Source organism: Corvus hawaiiensis, chromosome 1 (genome assembly GCF_020740725.1).
Source record: "Corvus hawaiiensis isolate bCorHaw1 chromosome 1, bCorHaw1.pri.cur, whole genome shotgun sequence".
Lineage (NCBI taxonomy): Eukaryota > Metazoa > Chordata > Aves > Passeriformes > Corvidae > Corvus > Corvus hawaiiensis.
Genome location: NC_063213.1, coordinates 8,893,943 through 8,918,395, shown reverse-complemented (window position 1 = coordinate 8,918,395; position 24,453 = coordinate 8,893,943). Strand labels below are relative to the sequence as shown.

At 37.5% G+C, this 24,453-nt stretch overlaps 1 protein-coding gene across 2 annotated transcripts in view; it reads left to right on the top strand.

Annotated features, from left to right (window-relative positions):
- PTPRN2 (protein tyrosine phosphatase receptor type N2) overlaps nt 1-24,453 on the top strand; it is a 653,490-nt gene that overhangs the window by 612,791 nt on the left and 16,246 nt on the right. For both annotated transcript variants that reach the window (XM_048327270.1, XM_048327179.1), the window contains 4 exons: nt 6,091-6,210; nt 7,366-7,532; nt 13,180-13,233; nt 15,257-15,321. In XM_048327270.1, coding sequence (XP_048183227.1) covers nt 6,091-6,210; nt 7,366-7,532; nt 13,180-13,233; nt 15,257-15,321 — 406 coding nt within the window. The remainder of the gene's footprint in view (nt 1-6,090; nt 6,211-7,365; nt 7,533-13,179; nt 13,234-15,256; nt 15,322-24,453) is intronic.

Genomic DNA, 24,453 nt, shown 5'->3' with positions numbered 1-24,453 from the left:
ATGTTCTGAATCAAACCCATGCTTTTCCTTACCCCATCTTTCCGCCATTATTTGTCAGTACATGAAATAATCTTGAAACTGGAAATGCTCTTCACCCTCCTTGTTAGAGCTGCACATCTCTTGCTGACAAACAAAAAGAGACCACACTGGAGTGGAGGTTTGCATTGTTGTCGCTATAGTGACTGGGGAAACCTCATCTCTGTTCCCTTGATTGTTTTTGTATTTTATTGCAAGACTGTTAAATGTAAAGTGCAGAAGGTGTCCCAAGAGTAAAGTCCATTGCCCTAATATGAGCCAGGGAGTTCAACTGCCATTTCCTTTTCGCTGCCTCAGCCCTGCCTTTCTTAATCTAAAACTATTTCTACTTTTCTCCCTGTTCAGGAGTAAATTATCAGCATCAGTCCAAAAAACTGACTATTGGTTTTCTCCCAGATCACAACAGCATATTAAGAACTGATTCCTGAGTCGCAGTCTTGAGGACGTGATAAATCTTTGCATGTCTAATCAGCAACACTTGCTTCTCTCTTCCCGTTTTGGAATTCAACAAAAGAAATACAAAATACTGTCAGTTGATTGTTTCCTCTGTAAAAAGGATTAGTCATCAGTAGTCTCCAAGGGCAAATCACATAGCAGGAGACCATGTCCCCATAGCTGAATGAGTCTTCCAGCAAAATCAGTGTTCCAAGCCCATGGGCTGAGTAGGAACAACTGTACCAAACCCTCCTCAGTTCTAATTGCTGGTTTCTGTACTCCCAGTTCAGCACGTTTTGTGAGTGCTGAAATTAATTTACAGACTAAATTATTCTTCTGCATTTCGTTCTGTGCAGACACGGTGCTTTCAAGCAGTTTTGATTCCCAAGTTTTATTTTCTTTGCCTGGAATGGGACTTCCTGCATGTCTAATCAGTTCTCACCTTCAGAAAGAAGAGCAGATGAAAACCAACAGAAAGCAATTCAATGTGTAAAATATGCATATTTTAATTTAATAAAGGAAAAACAGCAAGGGAGACATAGGCACAGAACAGTAGCCCCTAGAGTTCTAGTAACTTGTCAAGCCATGAGAAATAAATATAGCATTAGTAATTCCATAAGCGTTCAGTTGAAGGAGTCTGCTTTTACCACGCTCGCTTCTAATTATGGTTCTGGTTGGAGAAGGTAGTTAGAAATGGTCCCTTAAAATTTGTATCCCTTTATTGTTTAGTTTCCACATTTTCAATACTAAAGGAAAAGCTAATTTCTGATGATTTTGGTGGACTTTTGCTCCTTAATGTGGCTTTGTCAGCAGTGCAACTCTAAACAGAGCTCATATTTAAATTATTTAATAATAAGGCTTGAGTTAGGAGTCTACTGAGAAGAATAAGAGCAGTTTATGTCTTTCTGAGAAAGCAGAAATTATTGCAACACATACAGTCATCTTGAGTTTGCCTTTCCCACTGACTTCCAAACAAGTGTTGCTGCAACAGCAGGGGACATAATATCATATATAAATACAATGTATTTATACATGTATACAGTGTATTTATATATGGTCCTCTCTGAAAACATTTTTCCATCTGCAGTCAGATACTTTTTAAATTAGGTACAGATTGTTGACCATTCATCTTCCAACCTACAGATTTCCTTAACTGTCAGGCACAGTTATGATCTTGCAAATGACAATTCTGACCTTGCCAGATTTGACTCATTTCATATTAAAATTATGTCATTTACAAACAAATATTTCGCAAAAACAGTTTGTATGACTTTTTGACTGGCATACGTTGTGAAGTTCTAGTTGATAACAAAAATCTAAATTTAACCCAATTTTTTTTCTTCAGTTAAAAGATCCCCATTTTTTTTAAAGCTTGTGATGTCGCAGCTGAGTTAATTATTTTCACAATATGTAATGGGATTAATGTTATCTGATGCAACAAGGGTTATTGCCTTGCTTTGTTGTTTCTTTAGGACTTGTGTTTATTCATGTTGAGTTTTGATCATTAGAAATTATTTGGGTTCTGTTTGGTGGTTCATCTGCTTTTCCAAGTCCTTGCATTTACCAATTATACCAATTGTATGGCAAGCCTAAAAGACTGAAAAGGTAAATTCTGTAGTTTGCTGGAGGTCTCTCCCAGAAAGCAGGTGGTGTGATTAGCATGTTATATTTAGTGAACTGGCTGGATTTAAATTATTATCCCATCTATTTTCTACTTTTAAGTCATTGCATTTTAGAAACTTCTCCACTAGTCTCCATTAAATGAAGAGTGTCTGGGCAAAGCTCATATCTTATCATTTCCCCATCACTAAAATGACAAAAATGACTGAAAAAAGAAGTTTGGGGAGAATCATTTATTATAAAAAGAAGCTTCAAATTGATGAAGTGTCTGGAAAAAAAAGGGGGTTCATATTAACCATTTTATTTACAAGCTAGTAAACAAGGACATTTTAAAGTATAAGCTATCAAAAAGTGATGTTTTATCAGATTTATGGCAGTGTTGTAACACTGATTCTGCTATTTGTGACTTTGTTTTTCTCATTACATGAAAAACCAATTCCGTGCTCCTTTTCAAGTAATTCTTACTAAATATAATTCATCCCAATGTGGAAGCCCTTTGTATGGGGCTGGCAGTGCTGGATAACCACAGCATGAGGTCTCTACACTTGGTGGATTTCATCAACAGGAAATTCTGAGGATCTTGAATGCTCTGCTCATCTTTGGGTTGTGGGATTCAGCCTTTAATTTGCAGAAAATGGAATAGGATGGTGTTTTTCTTGTCCAAGGAGTGTTCTTAGAATGATACATATAGCAGAACCTCATTAAAGATCATTACTATGTTACTCTCTAGGCCTACAGGCTGAAGGTGGACATGTCACATAAAACTGTGCAGTGTCCTCCCTTTTCAGCAAAGAATACACTGCAGGCTCTGCAGTGAGCTCCTGTACGGAACTCGGGCTTTATCGTTCCCATTCACAGCACTCCATTCAACATTTCTTCTTCTACTGACAGTATTACCATAAATTACAAACAGGAACCTGCCTGTGCTAAGTGATTTAAATAAGTTTAGTTTTATATATTGCAAATATATACATGTGTATATTATATAATGTATATATAGAAATATATTTAGTTTTTGTAGGCACTTAGAGTCTAAGGCTTAATTTTGCTGGGCTCTACGTAAAAAGAAAAGCTTCTGTTCTCTTTATTCTTCTATCACATTGTGCAAGCATACAAAGTTCAGAAATATGTGAATTACTTCATATTTGGAACTGCACTTTTTCCTCCAAGTCCAGCTGAAAAGTCTCTTTGGTAACCACAGGCGCTTCTCCAGAGGCTGTGCTGCAATTGTGCAGACCAAATCTGGGCTACTTGTTCTTTCTTTACCAAGACACATTCTTGGGGCCACTTTCTAGTTTGTGGACATGTCTGGACACTGAACACAGCCAAGTGTGAAGTGCTGGGAGATGCAGATTCTGAAAGTCCCATCAACTGCTTAAAGATGGGGAGGTGAACAGATGACAGCGTAAAACTCTGTGAACTGCCTTTGACTCATCCTGCTTCTGCGTTATTTAGAATGAAATACAGATACCAGCCTGATGTTCCAATATTTAAGTTAGCAAGGAAACAAAGAAAATGCTGTAGTCCTCCAGTCACAGGCTGTGAGCCTTAGTGAAAATCCCATCTCAATGGTACACACAGGAGATTCAGGGACATTTGCTTGTAACAGGAATGAAGGCACTAGATTGTATTGCCTTCTTGATTTAGTAGATTTGACTTCTACTTTTCACACAATGACCTAAAAGAAATATTATACCCCAGAGTAACTTTGAAATTGTTTGTTTAAATTAACTTTCATTTGGATTTATGCTTAATGAAATCTTCAGAGATGCAGACAGCCCCTCTCTAATGAAATGCTCTGTCTTTGAACCAATGAACAGGGTTGCCAAACTGTAAGGATTCCTCTCTAAATGAGTGGGCTTTTATAATGTTACACTTGGGTGGCACAAGCAGAGTGCTCGATGATTAGTTTATGGTCTAGATCATTGTATTTTTATTACACTCATAAAAACTGTGTTTCTCCTCATTTTCGTAATGGCTTCAATGAGCTTCTATACCTTCTAGAGGCACATTAAATCGTTATGTGATGAAAGTACTGATTTAGTGGGGCTAGTTTTAAAGTAAGATGCATGTTTTGAATTCTTATCTTAGTCTGATTGCTGGCTGAAAAAGGTGAAACTACATTAGAATGAATGAAATCTGTATCATCTTCCTTACATATAAAGAAGGTTTCCAGCTGTGGCCTGAAACAAATGCAGTACAAAAAAGATAAAAACAATAAATATACATCTGTCTGTAAAGTGTCTATAATTTTAAAGGATGTTTAAATGGTTTTGTGGCATTGTGAGGTTTTAACATGAGGATGAGGAAATTACAGACATTTTTATTTTAAAAACCTTTTTAAGGGGTTAAAAGAAAAAAAAAGATTCTTTTTAAATTCCACTGTATTTTTTTTACCCCCCTTCTTTTCAAAATGATAAATAACTCTATTCTGTGTAAACCCTAGATTCATTTCTCTAAATAATTCTAAGCCAGTTTTAAAAGTTGTTTTAATTATGTCGCAAAATGAAAAAAGGGAAGAAAAATGTTATTTGTTTCTCTATATGCAAGCTATTCTTAAAAGAGAAGACAACATCATTATCCATGAATGGGAAACCTTTTTATTTGATATGTAATTAAAAAAAATAATCCTTGAATTGAATGTATCATCTCATCTTTGCACAGTTTAGACAAAGGCCTTTTTTGTTGACAAAATTTACATGTCAATACAGTTGCTTATAAATATTTCTGTGAAATAAACATAACCCTTCACAAAAAGAGCAGTTTACTCTTCATTTAGTAATTTTATATGCTAGCAAAAAGACAATGAATGTTGTATGCAAATATAACATCAATGTACAGCATAATAATAACAGTTTTTAGTGATTATGCTGCTTGGTATTAATTCATAGGAGCCTTTTTGTTCAGCCATGGGCTGTGTTTGGAACAGAGATATGCCAGACCAGAGCAACTCTGCTTGTTTGCTGTTTCTGAGAGACATCCACAAATCCTTTAGTTGAGGATGTGCTTGATTCTTGTATCCTATTCTGTGGCTGGTCTAAATTATTAAGTGATCATGCTGGCAGTGAAGATACTCTCTTTTCCTCTGTTCCTGCTGTACCTGTGCTCTGTGAGTGCACTGTCTGCAGCACAAGTTGGATTTTCCTTCTACCTCCAGAAAAAAAAAAAAAAGGAAAGTAAAAGAGGAAAACAGAACTAGAAAAAATAAAGGAGGAGGGGAGAGAAAAAAAATAAATAATGAAAGAAAAATAAAGTAGAAAAGAGGGAAAGAGAAAGGAAAATTAAAAGGAAAAGAAAATTAAAAAGAAGAAAGGAAAAAGGAAGAAAGAAAACATAGCAAAAATGGAAGGAAAGAAAGAAGGAAAAAGAAATTAATGCACATTTGCAACGAATCTTTTACAAATGTGCATTTGGAGGGATGATTTTTCCACCCAAAATGTTCCTGGAAAAACAGATTTGCTTTGAATTTTTCTTGCCTTTTCTTCATTATTGTTGTTCAGATGCAACTTTTATGATTGTTCCAGCAGTGCAGCATTTTAATGGCTTTTGCTACTTGGCAAACTGAAAAAAGACTTGGGGTTGAGAACACAAACGGGTTTCAGAACATGTGACTTTAGTAAGTCTGTGCTGCTTCAGTGTTAAATATCAAATCTTAAATAGATGGGTGTTCTGCAAGCACCATTCAGTGTTCCTTTAGTGGATCTAAAAGTTTGACAGAAAAGCGGTTGAACACGGTACCAGGAGCAAGGAGAGTTTTTGTGGATGACCTGAATTGAAATCACAGGAAATTCTTTAATATTTCATGGACGCCTGCAAAATATGGTGCCAGTTTATTCAGGGATTTGAAAGCAGCTGCAGAGTAAAAGTGTCTAATGAAAATGAAATAAATTTTCTGTGAATGGAATAAATTTTGATTGTGTGTCTGAGTGCAGTAATTATACATGTCACGCAGTAATTAGGCAGTCACAATGTGGCCACGGTGTCTTTCTTTGTCTGCAGATGGTCTGGGAGAACGGCTGTGTCGTTATTGTCATGCTGACACCCCTCGTGGAAAACGGAGTCAAACAGTGCTACCACTATTGGCCAGACGAAGGGTCAAACCTCTACCACATCTACGAGGTACCTACACAAAATATCTGGTTGCAAACGTGACAGTAAGTGCAGGGGCTGATTCCATGCGGGGCAGAATGGTGTTGGAGGCGATCTAACCTGGAGGTCGAGCGGAGGACTTTGAAATACACTTGGTGTGCCTTCGAGTAGTTTCACATTCGCAAAAAAATTGGAGCGCAGCTTTAACAGCAAGGTAGTTTCCACTGAATAAAATACAGTAAATAATGAGTGAAATATTGCAATATTAAAAGGGACAATAATTTTTGCATTTCGAATGTTTTTGCAACTGGTTGACATCTGAAAGCATGTATTTGTATTTATATTTTACAGGAAAATAGTATTTTTGGTACTAGATAATTTTGCCTTAGGATAGCCATATGTAAATCCTTGTAGAAAAACCTCTATATTGCTGTAGTAATTAATCCTATCTATTTTTACCTCTTGCCTCAGTCACAACAACAATATATATTTCTATTTTCTGCTTTGCATTTCTAGCCCAAAATATCATATCATGAATTTTGTTGCAATTCAACATTGACAATGACTGTCAGATTTTTCCAGTGGTCAAGCTGTGTAGAGGAAGAAAATAATACCACAATGCCAAATATGAAGAAATGTGGAGAACTTGTGAAGAAATACTGTTATTTAAACTAAAATGGGAATAAAGTCATTTTCTGAAAAGATGAGCTCTGCAAAAAAGCTGCATTTTTTAATGCTTATCTTCCTTCATAGCAAAAGAAACTGAATTTTCACTTCTCATGTGAATTCAACTCAGATTTTTAAGACCTCTGAGAGTGGCTTGGGTGATGCATTTGTGGGCATTTATGAAAAGAAAGCAACTGCCAGTCTAACACATTTTCAATACAAAATATCTTTTGTATTCACATAATGTTATAAATATTAAATTTAGTGAAATTTCACTTTGCATTAAAGTTGTCAAAATTTTTCTTATCTTTTCAATAGCAATGGCAGCTAACCCCTTCCTGACAGCTACACTGATTGCTAAATCAATTTTTTCTTTTTTTCCCCATACTGGCCAATTTGCTAATAAAAATAAAATTTTCATGCAGTTCCTTCATCCCAGAAATCTTACACCTGCAATCCTGAAGACGTGACTTGCAACCAAAATTGCTGATCTCCATTTGTTCCTTCCTGTGGGTGTAGGTAAATCTTGTCTCTGAGCACATCTGGTGCGAGGATTTCCTCGTGAGGAGCTTCTACCTGAAGAACCTTCAGACGAACGAGACCCGCACAGTGACGCAGTTCCACTTCCTCAGCTGGAACGATCAGAGGGTTCCTGCTTCCACCAGATCACTTCTGGATTTCCGCAGGTAAAGCACAAAGTATGGCAGTTCATTTAAAATGATACAGATCTGAGGAACTAGACTAGTGCTTTTATTTCTCCTTCGAAGATTTTTGGGTTGAAAGGGGGCTCCTCAGCCTGTGATGCCACAATGCTAAACTAACAGAAGTATCTTCAGCAGGTTGATGTTTAGTGTTTCCTCACACAGAGATGTTGCCTGGGTTTAAGACATCTTCGTTTCCCATTTAGAGATCGACATCTTTCCTCCCTTTGTATAATCTTCAGTGCTTCTGTATTTCTTTGTTTTTCAAGTATTTATCCATTCTGCAACTTCCAGGCTTTTTGTGTGGCTCCCCTAAGATCCTTATTTCAGGACTCTCACAAATAAATTAGGAAGAATGAGCATGCTTGAAAAAAAGAATCACAATGGAGTCATATGGCAATAGCGTCATTCCCATGGGACCATTTGCTCATAAGGATCCAACAGTGAGGTCTGTAGACCTTTGGCTGCAGGAAGGTGGAAGTCTGAGAAAGCAGATGAAAATGTTGACAAAGTGTACCCTTTGGAACTTTAAAGAAAGTCAGTGTGGCTTTAAAATACAAATATACAAAGGCAAAAGCTGTGAAAGTCCTTGCCACCTTCGTTAATGTTTGCTGCGCCTATCTAAATTTTAATTTGAAAATTAAAGCCATGCATGATAAATACTGGAGCGAAATAATCTTCATTTGATTGCAAACCGTGCCCAGTGCATCACGTGTAGGTGTTAGCGTGCACCAGCTAATCCACAGCGATGCGCTTATGACTAATGAAAAGAATCTTCAGGAGGTTTGGGGAGTTGGTGCTCAATCCACCAGCGGCCTGTGGGATCGCGTGTTCTTCTCTCTGCTCTACAGTATTATCTACAACCCCCCGAAGTGATTATAAGGGGCTCAGTGCTCAAAAGGTCCAAACTTGTTTCTTTCAATGAGTGCTGGGAGCTCTGACTGATGCCAGTCGAAGCTGTGCATCTGCACCCGAGGGGAGAAGCTGGCATACAGCCAACAGGAGCTGGTTGCACAGTTGTCTGTTGACAAAATTTTACCCTTAAAAACTTAGGACTAAATGCCACCCTTCATCCACTCAGTATTCTTGTACGTATTGCAAGGCTTTTCAAAGCAGAGAGACATCTCACACGGTGCAGGTCAGGTAATGGAGTGCAGCTGCTCTGAGTCACTTGGAGCTGTGGCTAGGTGAGGATGTAAGGATACACTACAGAGTCGCAACACAAAAGCGGTAGTGGAGCAAGGAAGCGCAGCCATAGGATGGAGTTGAAATTGTAATTGAATTTTCAAGGTTTTCTTCTCTGGGTTCAACTTTAATATGATTTTTGTAGGTTGATTTCCCTTTGCTTGTGGTACTGAGGAAGTTGCCTGTAGTGAATTTCTGTAGTGAGAATTGTGAATCGGTTCCATTAAGCTGTGTGAGGCTGCAGCACAGAGCCAGTGCAGCGTCCGGCTTTGCTCTTTTCAAAGTTAGTGGGAAATCTGTTAGCAATTCTAACTAGAGCATAAATGAGCCTGTACAGCCAGGACATCTGAAGTTCAGAGCACCTCGCCTCTGACTAGTTTCAGTAAGGATTGAGGTCCCTGCGTGAGCTGCAGGATTAGATCTACAGTAAGTCACAGTTCACATCGCCAAGAAAGTGCTTCTTAGAGTGACATTGTGTAAGGGTTAAATAGCCGTGTTGAAGAAGTGTTGTGCAATACTTTGAAAAAGAAAAATGATAACTAGCTGAGAAAAGTAGTGGAGCTGCCATTCTTTGTATTTTAAGCCAGTATGGGAATGAACCTGTTAAGATTTAATTGAATTCTGAGTGTTCATTTCACATGTATTCACAGTCCAGTGTAGGGTACTGTAATCATTTGCTACGTGCAGATTTTGTACAATGAACTCATAGTACTGAATGCATAGTAAAATTCCGCCTGAAAAGGAATTTTGGCATGCACAATAGCTGGTCTATGAATCTCAGTTTTCTTGGTCATCTGATCTTCCTTCTTTTTTTTGTTTTTTTTGTTTTTTTTGTTCTCTTTTAATGACAAAAAACCTAATGCACTATTGCTAAAATAATGTATTTGGAATTCATTTATACAATACATGTTTTGCACCTGAAGCTTTCTATTTAAAGTACAAACTCTGCTGGATTACGACAGCTGAGTCATAAAGCCCCCAGAAAAATGTCTGACAGTGCTAGCATACTCTTAGTAGGGTAGTGCTAGGAAGGGGCTGCTCTCATTTCTTTTAATCTTATCTATGTTTTTATGTGCATTCAGTGTGTTTGTATATATATATGGATATGTGTGTATATTTATATATTCACATACATATATGAAATTAAGCATATACATAACCAACCCTCTATTTTTTATAATTCATCACCAAGAAAAATTGGATTCCCAAAATTACCTTGCCCAGAGTCTGTGGAAATATGGACCTTAAAATTTTTATTGAAGTAAATTTTGCAAGTCTCTTTGAAAACTGAAAGCTTACATTTCTCTTACTATGTATCAAACAGTGATTTAGATGATTTTGCATCTAGCAGATACATTAAACCTTGTTGAATAATCTATCATACTTTCATAATGTAGGAATAAATTGCCAAAAAGAGATTATTCTATATACACTTTACAAATCTGTACAAAAGACAGTCCCTGAGAGGTGAGGCTACTACGGAAACCACTGGTCAGTTTTAAATGCTTCTGGAGTCCTAATTTCATTTTGAACAATAGACCAATCATTATTGCTCTGGACTAGCTTGTTAGTCATGCACTGATATGTGTCATTAAATATTTCTTGAGCCCAGAGGGAGCACATTTACACTTTAAAGAGGGACTGCTAAGCTAAAAGATAATTAGTATCACATGTGAGGGCTTTGCTTAAAATATATATCTATTATGCTATCACTTCTCGCTGTGTGCAATGGCATTTACTAACACTGCTCACTTTAAAAATGGACAAATTCTTATTTTGCCAGCTAATTAGCGGTTGCCAGTGTCATTTTTGTGATGTTGCAGCTAGTAATATGAGCCCAGTTGCATAGTCACAAAAGTGATCATTGGAAACTGTGACTCTGCTGCAGGGACAATGTGGGAAACCCCTTTTCTGAGCCTCTAACGACCTCTGACCTTTGCTTGCTGATGGTTTGCATGATGATTTCTTTTTCACTCAATGAGCCAAGGGTTGGTTTGTATTACTAATCATTCTTTCTAAGTTAATTCTTCCTGTATTTGTATATATATATATAATATATATTTTCTTCAACATTCAAGAACCTTGCTTACTGATGAATTTTCAGCTCACTCTCATTAGCCAGAACTAAGAATGAAATGAGATGTTGCTGCACTTCTAAATATTTTCATAAGCTATATATAGACAAAGCTATGAACCAGCTGGATTGAAATCCTTTGTTTTAATGTGTTTTCTGAAATGTGTGATAATGAAAATGTTTGAAACGCCTTCAATAAAACTGACAAACATAAGGTGTCTTTCCCTACCGTGTCTCTGGCTGTCTGATTTACTGAGAGGTCTGATAGATTTAGATTGAGTTTGTCATTGAAATTATATTAGGACTTTGGTAGATGGCTAGTCACAACATGCAGATATCATATTAGTGGTGCCACACTAGGAACAAAGGAACCACACAAGCAGAAAGAGAAACGGTAAATACCCCTCTGCTGTGATTAGCTTTTATTTAATACTATAAATGGAAAAACAACTCTTTACTAATGCACATGATAGGGGTGGGGGGAGAGTGACCAGCTGCAAGTTGGGGAATGCAGGTTGACTATATCAGGTGTTGGTACAGACATTTCAAATATAATTTACTATACAATACAAAAAAAAAATAATAAAAATCAATACCAGGCTTTATATCATATAGAAGGAGCTGATCCTCAAGATCTGACCATCAAGAATTGAATGGTTCATTCATGTGAAAACTCTGCTGCAGCCCAAGTCATTGAAGTTTTGCTTCATACTACCTGCATATAAATGTATTTATGGACATATAAATGGTCCATTTAACTTCTGAAGTCATGTGCTTCTCAATGGCTTACCACTCATTTAATAAGAACATTGTTCTACTGCATAAATTACTTACATCTAGGGAATATAAATAGAGACAGAATGTCTCTGCAAGTATGATTTACATAGGTAAGCAAGAGAGTAAGAATGGTGAAAAGTTCCTGAATTCAAATGTTTAAAGGGAATCCCTACAAGAACTTAATATTGTTGTCAAGTTTGGTTAGAATCATAAGTAACAAAAAGAAGAATGTGAAAACATGGTTTCATAGGATATCACCAATACCTCCATAGCCTGTTTGGGTTGAGTTCCAGGTATCCCAACACCCTGTCAGAAGTTTAGGCATCTTCAGGCTATACTGTAAGCAGTGTTTAAAGATATGTGCATGTTTTCACAGCACAGATGTTAGTGAATAGATGAACAGCCAAGAACTAAATGATTCAGTAGGTTAGTTATGCTTTAAAATTCATAATAACATCACACCACTGTTGTCAAATTTCAGCAGCTCCCTTCAGTTTAGTGATCAGGATCCTGTGTAGCACTTATACTGAGCTGAGGCCTATTAGAGGGTCTGGGCACCCCTTGGAGGCTGCCCTATGAAATGATTTTATAGGACATCTTCTAGCTCCAGTAAACTCAAACATCTCATCAAATAATTTGAATGAAAGGTTTTGATTTCTTGAAGCAATGCTTTCCCATTTTAGCCTTTATTCATCTTGCCTTGTTAACATATGTGTGCATATTTTATGGGTTTTTGGCCTGTAACGTACTTGACATGCAAAATATATCCTAGAGCAAAAGAGAGGGCTTGGGATTTTGGTTTTTCTGAGGCAATTTAAATAGATTTAAACCAATTTTGGGGGCTCTATTCTTAGACTGAGTATCTTGGTTTGCTTCAGCACTAGTTAATTCCTTCATTGAGTTTACATATCAGCTGACCTGTTCTGTGGCTATACTTTTATTGATTGATTTCACATATATTCTCTTGCCACTGAGAATGTTTAACCAGGACGCTGTTGAAGACAACAAGGTGTAAATATTAAATATATAACCCTTTTGCAGTTGAACCAAAGCAGTAGACCCAAAGCTTACTGATGGGTTTAGTTATTTTTACTATGATAAGATTACATTTTAGAATTTTTAAGAAGCGTTTCAGGAGATTTGGCATTTGCCTTTCTGGGAAGAAGTGGTGTTACAAATCAGCACACATTGTACAAAGTGTAGTGGGATAGCCTTTTTAATTTTGTATTCAGTTTGATGCCCCTTGATATTTCTTTGAGCAAGCTCACGAACTCAAAGTTTGTTTCAAAATTAAAGCATCTCAAGATAATCTTCATTTTGGAGCTAAGACATGAACCATTTGAGAAAATAGCTCATTTATTTTGCCCAGACACCAGTAATAATGGAATGTTTTCTGGGATTTCTATGGCAGCAAAGCAGAATCAAGCTTTAAACAAGACTACCTACCAAACAGCTTGTTATATTAGGAAACTATCAACCTGAGTATTTCTTTAAAGACAGCAATATTTGTGTTTTCTTACTGCTTATTTTTGACAGTTGGCTAAAGAAACAGTATCTAATATGCTTAATTAATTTTTTGTGTCTGTTTTATTTCAGAAAAGTAAACAAGTGCTACAGGGGTCGCTCTTGTCCAGTAGTTGTTCATTGCAGGCAAGTACAATTTTTAAAATAGCTTTAGAGAGATCTGTATGTGTAAGAATTTAACATAGATATGAACAAAGTGGGCAAATTAAAGCTTTACTTGAATCACTAAACAGTGAGGTAGACTAAAAGTGTTAAGTATAATTCAACTGAGTTTTAATGCTATTTAATACTTAGGATCTGTTTTCATAATAAAATTATCCTTTCAACTGATTTTGTAGATGTTGAGCCATGACTTAACAATGTCTGGCCACACTTTCTGGTATAAGTAGCACTTCAATTTCATACATCTCCTTCAAAATTATAGATGTTCTTTGCATGCCCTCCCAATTTAGTCTGCTTTATTTTAGTTGCACTCAATTATGTTTTATTTCTTCTTTGCTTGTTTTTAGAGATTATGGTAAGAAGAGAGCAATCTCAGGGAGTAGAAACCTGTCCAGAGATTGAGTAATCCTTTAAGAGTATTTTTAGGCCTGACAATGTGATAGATGCACACAAAAGCAGTCAGGCAGTTCAGTGGAAAAGTTTGCCATAATAACAGTAATGTTGGGTTTTGCCATTGGAGGTTCTGACTTATAAGGAAAATGTTGCTCTTATTTATCAAAAATATCCTTGTAGATAATGAAGACAGCAAAACAGCCCTGTTAAGAGGCAGGATGTTTGCCATGCGGCACTTCACTTTGGATGGGAGGGAGGAGGGAGGGGACATGTTTCTCACGTGTGGCTCAGCCAAGTGAGGATGCAAGGAGCTGAATGCTCCAAGGGGGGGCTTGTCTGCATTGCCTTCAGGAAACCTGAGAAAAAAACGATTTGATGCACAATGAAGAGCCTTCAAGTTTCTCGCTCTTTCCTTATTGTGATGGATGAAAATATCTACCATGAGCTCAGCAGTTTTTGTTTTTATTGAGCCTGATTGCTGTCTTGTCTCTCATTATTCAGCTTAACTAATAAGATTGTGTCTTTGTTCCCTCCATAGACAGAGAAAAAAAAAACTTATTACCACTAGCTCCTTTTCTCTAAACAGCGATCTAGTGACTGAAAGAAAAAAATCTCTGTCTACAGAAATTGTTTCATAGTCTGCCTGTAAACAGAATGCAATAACGTGCTTCGTGCTGTTCTATTATTTTTCCTTCCGTTAATTCTTGTACCCAAATTGAGCTATCAATAAAAATAATGGTTTAATTAATAAAACTACATACCAGTCTAATGGGTCACACATGCACCTTTGTAAAAATTTTGGGGAGGGAAAGAAAAAAAGCTTTTACTTAAAGTCTTAATTATGTTTGCTAACAGCAGCTCTAAAAGAGCATCATGCTGGCAATTACACGTTGCTCTCTGAAAGGGACACAAGCTGCATTCAGATTAAGGAGCTTTTCTTCTCCCGAGGCTTGGTCTCACATCTCTGAGGAACGATTACTGATAAACAAAAGTTAAAGCTATTTCTTAGGACTTACAAGATAATATTTTTTCTGGTCATTGCTACTAGGGAAGAAATAAAGGAAAAGGTACAGAGAAAAAACAAACCACTCATATAGTGAAGAAAGTGTAGTCCTCAGAAGTCAAATATTCTTGAACAGGTCTCTGCATTCCTTCTGATCACTGTGTTCAAATGCAATCTATGGCATTTTTGACTGTTCTGGATAATGTTCTAGTCAAAGTTACTCTGAGTTCTTGATCTCATACATGAGTGACAGTAAGATCACTGTATGTCCACTTTTTGGACAGAAATGGTATCCTGGTTTAGGGTTTTCCACTGTTGTTTAAAATGTTTTTTCTTGCATAAACAAAACTTGGCTTAAAAAATCAAAACAAAGCCCTGTTATCCATGCAGGGTAGTAGTTAATCTTCCACGACCAGCTTGTGTTTATTCTTTCTCTCTTAAGCTTTCTCTCCTCTCAGTACCCTCCTTTAACCCCTCATTCTCTCCTCTCCCACCATGTGTACACTATAACAGTAAGGGCAGGTACCTTCATGTTGAGTCTAGATGCGCATTGATAGGTTTTATTTTTTCTTTTTCCTTTTCTGTTGGCAGCGATGGTGCGGGAAGAAGTGGAACCTACATTCTAATTGACATGGTTCTCAATAAAATGGCCAAAGGTGAGAATCGAAAGGCTTGTTACTTCCTCGGTACTGAAAGATGTGCTTGTGTTGCCATGACAACAGTGGGGGAGCAATATTCACAGAAAATCTGAGAATAAATTAGAGGCAAATGGTACTCTTTCCTGAATGTTCTGTAGTTTATTTTCATACCTAACACAAATGCTTTTTGAATGACAGGTGTGTTTGTGCTGTTGAGAAGTATTTGAATTTTTAAATTTATCATTTAAAATAGTTACTTCAGCTTTCAGAAGAGATGCCTTGGGGCTGCAAAATCATAATTTAGTGGTTACAGGACCTGGGTCCCGGGCTGTGTCATGGCTGTTGCCTGGTCCCCTTGTCACCCCGCCACGATGGTAAGATGTGATTATTTTCCTTTCTGGAGCTGCCCATTGCCACCAAAGTGTGTAGAGGTGGTGATGCCAGACAGGGCCTCATGTCTGGCACAGATTTGTTTCTTAGAAGGAAAAAGACTGTAGTGAACAGAACAGAGGACTGAAAATAAGTCTCCATTCCCAGTTCTGGCACTATCTGATATTGAACAATGTATTTAACTTTTCTGTTTCTTAGAAGTCTCATCTGTGATACGTAATTTTATGACGTGGGAAATAATCTGTCAACTAAACATAAACTTTTGTTTGTTTAAAATGAACAATCTATAGATTCTCTAGAGAGTGGGACCATTCCTTTATTTTTTCTTGATTGGTAAATTGTTCATGGTGGGAAGCACTTGAAATACCCTGAAATAATCTTTGTTAGAACTAAACGAATTTTTAACGCTGATACTGTCTTCAGAAGGAAGGAGGGTGAGAGTGGGCATGTAAACCTGACCAAATAAACAAGAAGAAATTTGCCTTTATTGACTCTTAACCTGAGTTCTTAAGCTACATCTGGCATTATGCACACGTGTATTTAATGAAAAAGGATTAGTTGTAAAAACATACTAATTTATAGAGAGAAACAATATTTAGTTCGTTGAATTCTAATCACTTTACAGTTTTTGTTGAAGTTCTTCTAACATAGACATATTTTTATGTGTAGTTTAAAAATACTCTCCATGCTTTGCAGTCATCTGCTGTTGCATCCTGAATATTCCAGTCCTCTGGGACATGGTGGCATCCGGTCCCTTTAGAAAGAAGATTTTAGCTTTTTTCTTTTTTCTCTCCAGATTCTGTTAACGTGTCTCATCAAACATGGACTGAATTTTCTGCCCGCAAGCATCATGTGGAAATTGCCACTGATGCTAAAAGAAGTTGTATGTTTGCCTTCTCCTTTGCGCTGTACTGAAAATAAATTTTTCAGTGGGATGAGATTAGTTTTTCATGCTCATTGGAAAATAGGTTTTTGCTCTGTGAAGGGATATGGAGATATTTCCAATGCTTGTTACTTGCCACATGACAACCTGGACTTTAAAAATAGAAGCAATGGTACATCATAAAATTACTGTAGACCTTTGTTAAGTGTTTGTTCACTCACTTCGGCCATCAGCAGTAAGAAGCCATAATGAAAACTAGATTTAAAGTATATGCAATTTATTGGCATAAGGAAGTAAATGAGAAGTATTTTCTAGCTCAGGGCTTTCAGCCACTTAAGGGAGGGTTGACTTTGTTGTAAAAGCACTGAAGAATGCCATTTATTGACTCCATTGTACCATGTAATGTCAAATTCCATTTTAAGTGTGGGCTTAGAGCTTCACAATGCCAGACAAGTCATGTGAAACTGGCCAGAGAAAGGCGTCACAGGGCTTTTTGGAGATCGGTCACCCCCATTTTGTTCTTGACCTGCTCCCCTCTGCCCGTGGGGGTGTGCAACGCGAAATCCCCTGACCTGGTGCTTTGGCTGGAGTTTAAATGAAAGATCAAAGGGCAGAGCGGGCATCTCAGCCCTGCTGAGGTGGGCCTTTCCCAGGCTGTCACACTGTGCGGCCGCCAAAGGTTTTGTTCGGGCGGGAGCCGCGGCCCAGCCTGTGCGGCCGGGGCCCTCTTTGTCTGGCCTGAGAAGCTGGAGGCCCAGGTTGAGGATCCAATGTTCATCAAATGATCAAAGGCCTGAAGCCCTGGACATGAAATCTTTCTTTCCATTTCCTTTTCTTAGAGAATGAATTGCACGAGTGGCAAAGAATGCCCTTTCCAAAGCTTTTATGTGCAGTGCGAGGGCTAACTTCAGAGTCCTTCAGCGCTGAACATAAAAATGTAAGTGCACTTTCAATCTGGGCCCAGCTGCAGGGCCAGCATCGAGGAACCCTTCTTTCAAAAAGGCCTTTAAGGATTAAGGCCTTCAGTCTTTCAAAAAAAAAAAAAAAAACAAAAAAAAAAAAAACCCACAGCTAAAAAAAAAACCACCACGGACTTTTAAGAATAAACTTAGAATAATTTGAGTTTCTTGTTCCACGGTCTGGTTTATTAGAAAGTAGACAATAATGCATTTTTAAATCAAAGTAAATAGAGGAGTACTTAGTTTCAGCAGTGGGAAAGTAGAAAGCAATCAATAAATGCCTTGGCTCTTTAGTGGGGTCTTTAATAGGGTAGGTTGGGCAAAGGAGCTCCTTTTTCATGTAACGATTTACTTCCCTGCATTCTCTTAGACAGTTAACTGTAAATGCCTTTGTCATTTACAATTTCTTCCACTGTTCATTAAATTAGTGGTAACACTTAGTCTATTAAACACGTTATAAATTCATATCTTCTACTATCCTGCTGTTGCCAACCCTCACATTATTTTAGATGCTGAAAACCACCAACAAGGGACCTGTTTCTAAAGCCTAAAGCAGGGGAAAAGAAATCAAGCTGGGGAGGATTTTGTGCTTGACATCTGCCACATCAGTTTGACAGTCCCAACCCCTTTGATGAAGGGAATTTTAAGGAACGAAAATTTAAAGAAGCAAAGCATCTTGGCTCAGGGCACTTGCAGGACAGTAAAAGTTGGTACCAAGGGCAGAAATGCTCCTGTGGTGTACTTGGGGGGTGAATTGAGCTGGTAGAAAGATGTGCAGGAGCTCACAGGGGCACTGGGATGGATTTGCTCTTGGGGGTGGTTCTTAATGAATTTCAGTGTCCTCGCGGTACATGAAATTATTGCATCTGTGCACTTACTCCAAACAGCCACATTAAATAATCTGAGATACTGGAATAGTCAGAGAGCAGCAGTGTCTATCCAGTGCTATAACTCCTGTGTCATGTCAGCAGCAAGTTTTCAATGCAAAGTATATCCTTTTGTTTTGTTGTTCCAACAATTAATGTAGCTATTTATTGTGTAGTTTATTACTGTAATTTTTTTTCTTCCTAGCTTCCTATGCTGTTGCCTAGAAGGTTTGGACCAGTTGATCCTTGAGGTCCCATTCCAACCTGGTGTTCTATGATTCTGTGATATGTAGAGGCCCTGATCCTATACCCATCAAAGCAATAAGGAAAACTAAACAGTGTAAAATCTGGCCTTACAGTAACATATTTAAATACTATTTAACATGTTTTAACTATGATACCTATTTGACTATGATAACTATTTGTACATGGGTGTTACAGTTTTAAGACAGTCACCAAATCACCTCTCATTTCCATGACAGCCAGCTTAGGACAAGATTTAGTTTTGAGTTAGAAGCTGAGTAGTGATTTAGTTCAGCCCAAGTGCATTTTCAGTATTTAAATAGATACAGAAAATTATAATGGATTGTTTTTGTAGATAACAATGCTTGCTGGATTTTTGATAGGGACTGTTTTTCTGAGGCTGACTTCTGCTGAGAATCTCAACATTCTTGATGTATTTACAAGTTTTATCCTTTGTTACTAGGGAAGATAAGATGATTTAGATTTCATTTCCTTGATATTCTTTCCTCACTCTAAACTCACAATAATGCTGAGCTGATCAGTTTTTTTTCTTTTTGTGCAATCTAGAGAAAAGTTGAGAATTTTCTCATTTCATGTATTTCCCGCAGGCTTCTTGTAGTGACTAAAAGTGTGATATATTGCAAGACATTTTTATTGAGTGTTCTTGTCACACAGACACACCCAAAAAAAAAAAAAAAGAAAAGAAAAAAAAAGAAAAAAATGAGATTATGAGTCTTCCCACTTTCATTTTTCTGAACTGAGAGGCTTGGATAGTGTAGATAATAGTTTGATTTTTAGATATTAATCCAGCCAGCAGCTGCTTAGGGTTTGCTGACCATTCATTTTCTTGTGTTTGAACTAGCTGAAACAAGATGAGTCAAAGGGAAGGCGAAAATGAATTTTAAAATCCTTTTAAAGTATTGATTTCCAAATTCTAAAACCCAGCAAAAAAGATTCGATTTAGCAAAGCCGAACCAACGGTTTATTCTCTTGCATTCAAAAGCTTGGATTATAATTGATGAGCACACACACTCTGGCCTGGGCTGGCTGCGGAGGTTATCTCCCCAAGTCCTTTCCTTGCCCCTGCTACCCTATTGTCTGAGGGTCTTGTGAGTCAGCTCCTGAGCAGATGCAGTTTATACCGTGACATTTTAAGGCAAAACAAAAGATTCCTTAATTCGCCTTCTGACTCATCGTGATCAAATGATTTGGGCTAATCTGAACCCTTGCTGAGGTTTTGCTTATCTGCTGTGTGGATTTAACAATCATAATGAAGTTGTGGGGTTAGCTCCTCTCTGAAAGGATATTATGAAAGGAAATGCTTGCCCATATTCGTGTTAAAATGGATTCAATCTGCTTATTTTTGAGTCCTTATGCAAAGTCTGAGAAAATTCTACTGTTCGTTTGTGCTGATACAAGTCTAGAGGTGACTATTTCTGACATGCTTTTTGGTGAATGAGGGAATATTTCCTCAGCCTAGGATCCAGCTTCTCCAATGAAAATAAAATTTAACATACTACATTTCATACAGAGGTTGAGAGAATGTATAATGTAAATGGGAGATTTCTTTTTTCTTTTTTTTTAGAGGTAGTTAATGGTAAGAGGGTCAAAAAGTGGGATTAGGAACAGATGGTATTCTGGAGAAAAATTTACAGCAGAAAAATTCAGGACTAAAAAGTATAGTTGTTTTCAGGGTCTAAGTTTGAATTAATCACACGGCTGGTCTTTGAGATTTGAGTGAGACATATTATTATCTCTAGGAACACAAAAAAAAAATGTAGAGCCAAAATATTGAGGTTTGCTTTGTTTACTGCTGTGCTAGCCACAAGACTGCCTCAGTTCTCAACAGCAGTAATGCCAACCATGTAAATCTGAAATGCTGCTATTTCAATTTCCAAAGGAAGTTCCTCGTGCCCATGTAAACATATTGTATGTTATAAGGCCAGTTTTTCAAATGAGCTGCATTTATGTATTGTAACTTTTATGTAATGAGTTACCCTGGAAACACAATTAGGCAAATAGTGCTCGTTCTTGCAGCCTTTCCCAGCAGATAATTAATCACAATGAGAGCTGGGCCCCCAGCTACATGCAGAAGTGTATAGGGAATGTATAGGATAGTTTTTCATGGTCCAGCCTGAGATGAGCAGAGAACTCTCACTATTCAGAAAAAGCTGTTTAAAACAGTGTTTATTTCCTTTGAAAAACACATATGATACTTTAAAGCTTTTCACATGTTATTGCCAGTATGGAGTCTTCAATTAATAGTTCATAAGAAGAACATAAAAATGTAGCATGTTCTACAAGCTTCTGTTCTGAAATGGATTAATGACCTTGGGGAAGTTGTTCTTGGTTGATGTTTCCCACTGTATGCTGTATGGTCTGCATTTTTAGATGGTTTCCTTTATGGCATGTAAAGATTTCAAGCAAAAAGCAAACATGTTATTGATAAAATTTCTTTATCTTTTTTTTCTTTTTTATATAATTTAGTGGCCAGGTATTACCATAAAAGAGCCATATTTCTTGAGTTGTTTGCTATTCTGAGGATTTTATTGGAAGCAAATTGGGAGTAGGGAAGTATGGTAGAAAGCAATCCTAATTATCCAGGGTTTGGGGAAATGAATTGTGAAGAAAGACTGATCAGACATGGGCTGTTCCTTGGGAGAGGGGGCACGAGGGGGGTCCCCACAGAGTGCTAGAAGACCCTGAAAGAAATGTATTGATGTCAATAAGCAGCTTGAGATAGTGACTAATTTGAAAACAAGAGGTCATTGACTGAAACTAAGGAGGAGACAAGCAGATAAGGAATTAGGGCGGCATTTTTTCACACAATGGGTAGGTTAGGATATGGAAAAGTGAAAAAGCTGGGTCACAGAAGTACTATGCTACCAGTTTGAAAGCAGCTAGGCACATGTTTGCAAAAGGAAGTTTATATACAGAGAGTAAAACCATTTCTTTTTCAGTAGCTAATCTCATGCAGCAAAGTGTTCAATTGACCAGTGGTAGTCTTTTTGGCTGTAAAGGGTACAATTTGGTAGCTGAAGTGTAGTTATTCCACAGTTTCTATAGCTGGGCCAGTTTAGTCACTTTTAAGGATAAACTCTGTTAAAGAATGAATCCATAATAGTTGCTTCTTTTATTCAGGTCACTCCATGTACTGTCTTGTGAGAGCTTTACCACCTACATGCAATGTAAAATGAAAGTAATGTAAAATGTAGTTCTTACAATTTAATAGATTCATGTAGGCAAGCTGCTTCTGTGTCTCCTGGAAAGATAATGCGTATTTTCCAAAGGGGACTTCAAGACTTTTTTTAAGGCCAACTGAGGTGTGTTTTCATAAATGTCATTTTTGCACATCTTAACTTTGCACATCCTAAGTTTGTTCGTGTTGATTCATCACATGGAGATAACTGCCTTTCAGATATTTTACCAAGAGTTTCTGAAAAAGATAAAAGAAGCAAATTGTGTAAAACTCTATGGGAGCTGATCCTGAGGAACACCTATTAGTAGGAAGTAACAGCACATGCATAATACTTGCTCTGTATGTGCTTTGTATGTGTGTGTGTGTGTCTGCACATGCGTGTGTAAGTTGAATTTAGATGTATGCACTGGTATTTTCTTGAGTGACAATAGGTGATTATGGGATATTTTACCCCATATGGAATAGAACTCATTACCTTCCATTTCTTTAGCAATTCTTCTGTAGTAATTTAGGCATATTCATTTTACTTTTAACTTCTGGGGAGGGTGGAGGAAATCTAATTGTAAAAGAGAAACAATTCCTATAGTGTATAGAATGTGATGTGACAATACTCACACGCAGTGGAAGTGAGGAAGGATTGGTCCTCAAATTAGCATCCATTTGCATTCAGTTACAGTGAGTGGTTTCTGCATAGTTTTTTCTGCATTGACCAAGGATATTAACTTAAAAACTGACATGTCGGCAGTGAATTTCTATTCCTGCAAGGCTGTTAAAATCAGTGTAAAACTTAGAAGCATTATTTTCCTGTATCATTTTTTAAAAGAGTAGACTGTGCCTAGGTCTTTCATCTTCAATGTCACCCTCCTTTGGATTGTGTACTGACAAAGCCATATCACATTTGTACATTTATTACATGCAGTCTTCAAGTATTAATATAAAATGTGTAAACAAGAACACATTATGTAATGCATATATGTAATGTATACTCTGTGTGTGCATGACCGTCACAATAATTTTAATTACTTCACTTTTATTGCTTGAAGCACTCCCTTCTCCACTTACATGCTTGCTTTGCCCACTGGGTACTTCTGTTGAAGTTGGTTTTGTTTGGTTTTCTTTTTAATAAATGTAATGAAATTTTAATTTGGGTTGTTGTTAGGTGCACAGAAGCACTTACGTATTTTGTCTGAAATTACAGACAGTTCACTGACTCAGGTGTAGGCTGGATCCATCCCTAACTACACACACATGCACACAGATTTTGTTCATCTCAAAGACTGAATAAGCTTATAATGAAAATGCCAACCTGAATACATTAATCTTTTTTGTTTTCTTTAAAAGCTTTTCTCTTTCCATGAAAAGCATCAAAAGATCCTCCTGCCCAAGAGCAGACGTCCAGCAGCAGCAATCTGGATAACTACAAATGGAAATTCCTTTTATTTTTGTAGTTTCTACCTGATGGTCAGCTCCCTTTTTTATCTCTGATACTTAACAAGTGTTTGTAATTTAGTGGACACTTAGACAATGCAAGTTGAAGGAAGAAAATACTCTTGTTTCTTTACAAACAGCAGTTACTCATACGACACATTTTTCACTTCCATGGCCATCACTACACTATACTGCTGGTTTATCTTTTCACTGTGATTCCATGTTGCCTTTCTTTTGTGATTTCCCTCAAAATCACCAAATGTGGAGGTGAGGGAAATAGGGAAGGCTACAGACACAAAACACAGATCTCAAACACTGTAAGATTTAGCAGATTCTAGCATTTGTGAGCCCAGAAATGAAGAGCAGAAACTCATCTCTTTTCAGCCCAGGTTCATTCCAGCTAACTTTAGACATATAAAACATCTAGTGTTAAGCATCTCACCTAACCTAGTTGTCTGGGTCTCCTCAGTCATCAAGGAGAACGATACACACCTCTGGAGGATAATTCTCAGGCAAATGAATTGCCCATCAGAGCTTACCCTCTCTCTCTTAGCTGTTGGGAGAGGAGATGACTAACTCCAATTCGAACTTCAAGGATGGCTGGAGTAGATGAGATGAGGTTGGGCCTTTGAGACTAAGCTAGTTAGTAAATATTACCATTTTGCCATTAAAACTAATGGTCAGTGAAGAAGTGGTGTTACACTCCCCCTAGTTATGACCCTTTTCTCTTTAATCAGATTGAGTTTGCCCCTCATATGGTGTGATTAAATGTTTTGCTGAGACATTAAGTACTCAATGGGGCAAACGCTCGCTGGGGCAGCTACACAAGCCTTCCTTTAGAAGCTGTCAGTGGGAAGCTGGAGGCGTGTAGGGCTTTAGGAGATGTGCAAATCTACAGCATATCTGTGCTATGTCCAGCTACATTAGACATTGGAAACAGCATGGCTGTGACAGTGTAATAGTCCATGAGTGCTGATTTACCCTCCTAACTCCCCAGAGAGCCCACTTCTGTCTCTATACACTATGACAGACAGAAGTATAGATGGGTATGTTTGTGTATTAGGCTCCTGACAGACCTGGATCTATTTACTGTCTGTCCTTTGATCTCCATAGTTCACTGTCTATTCCCTTGCTGTGGCAAAGCTGAATGCAGAAAAGGGCCAGAAAATCCAGTAGTAAACC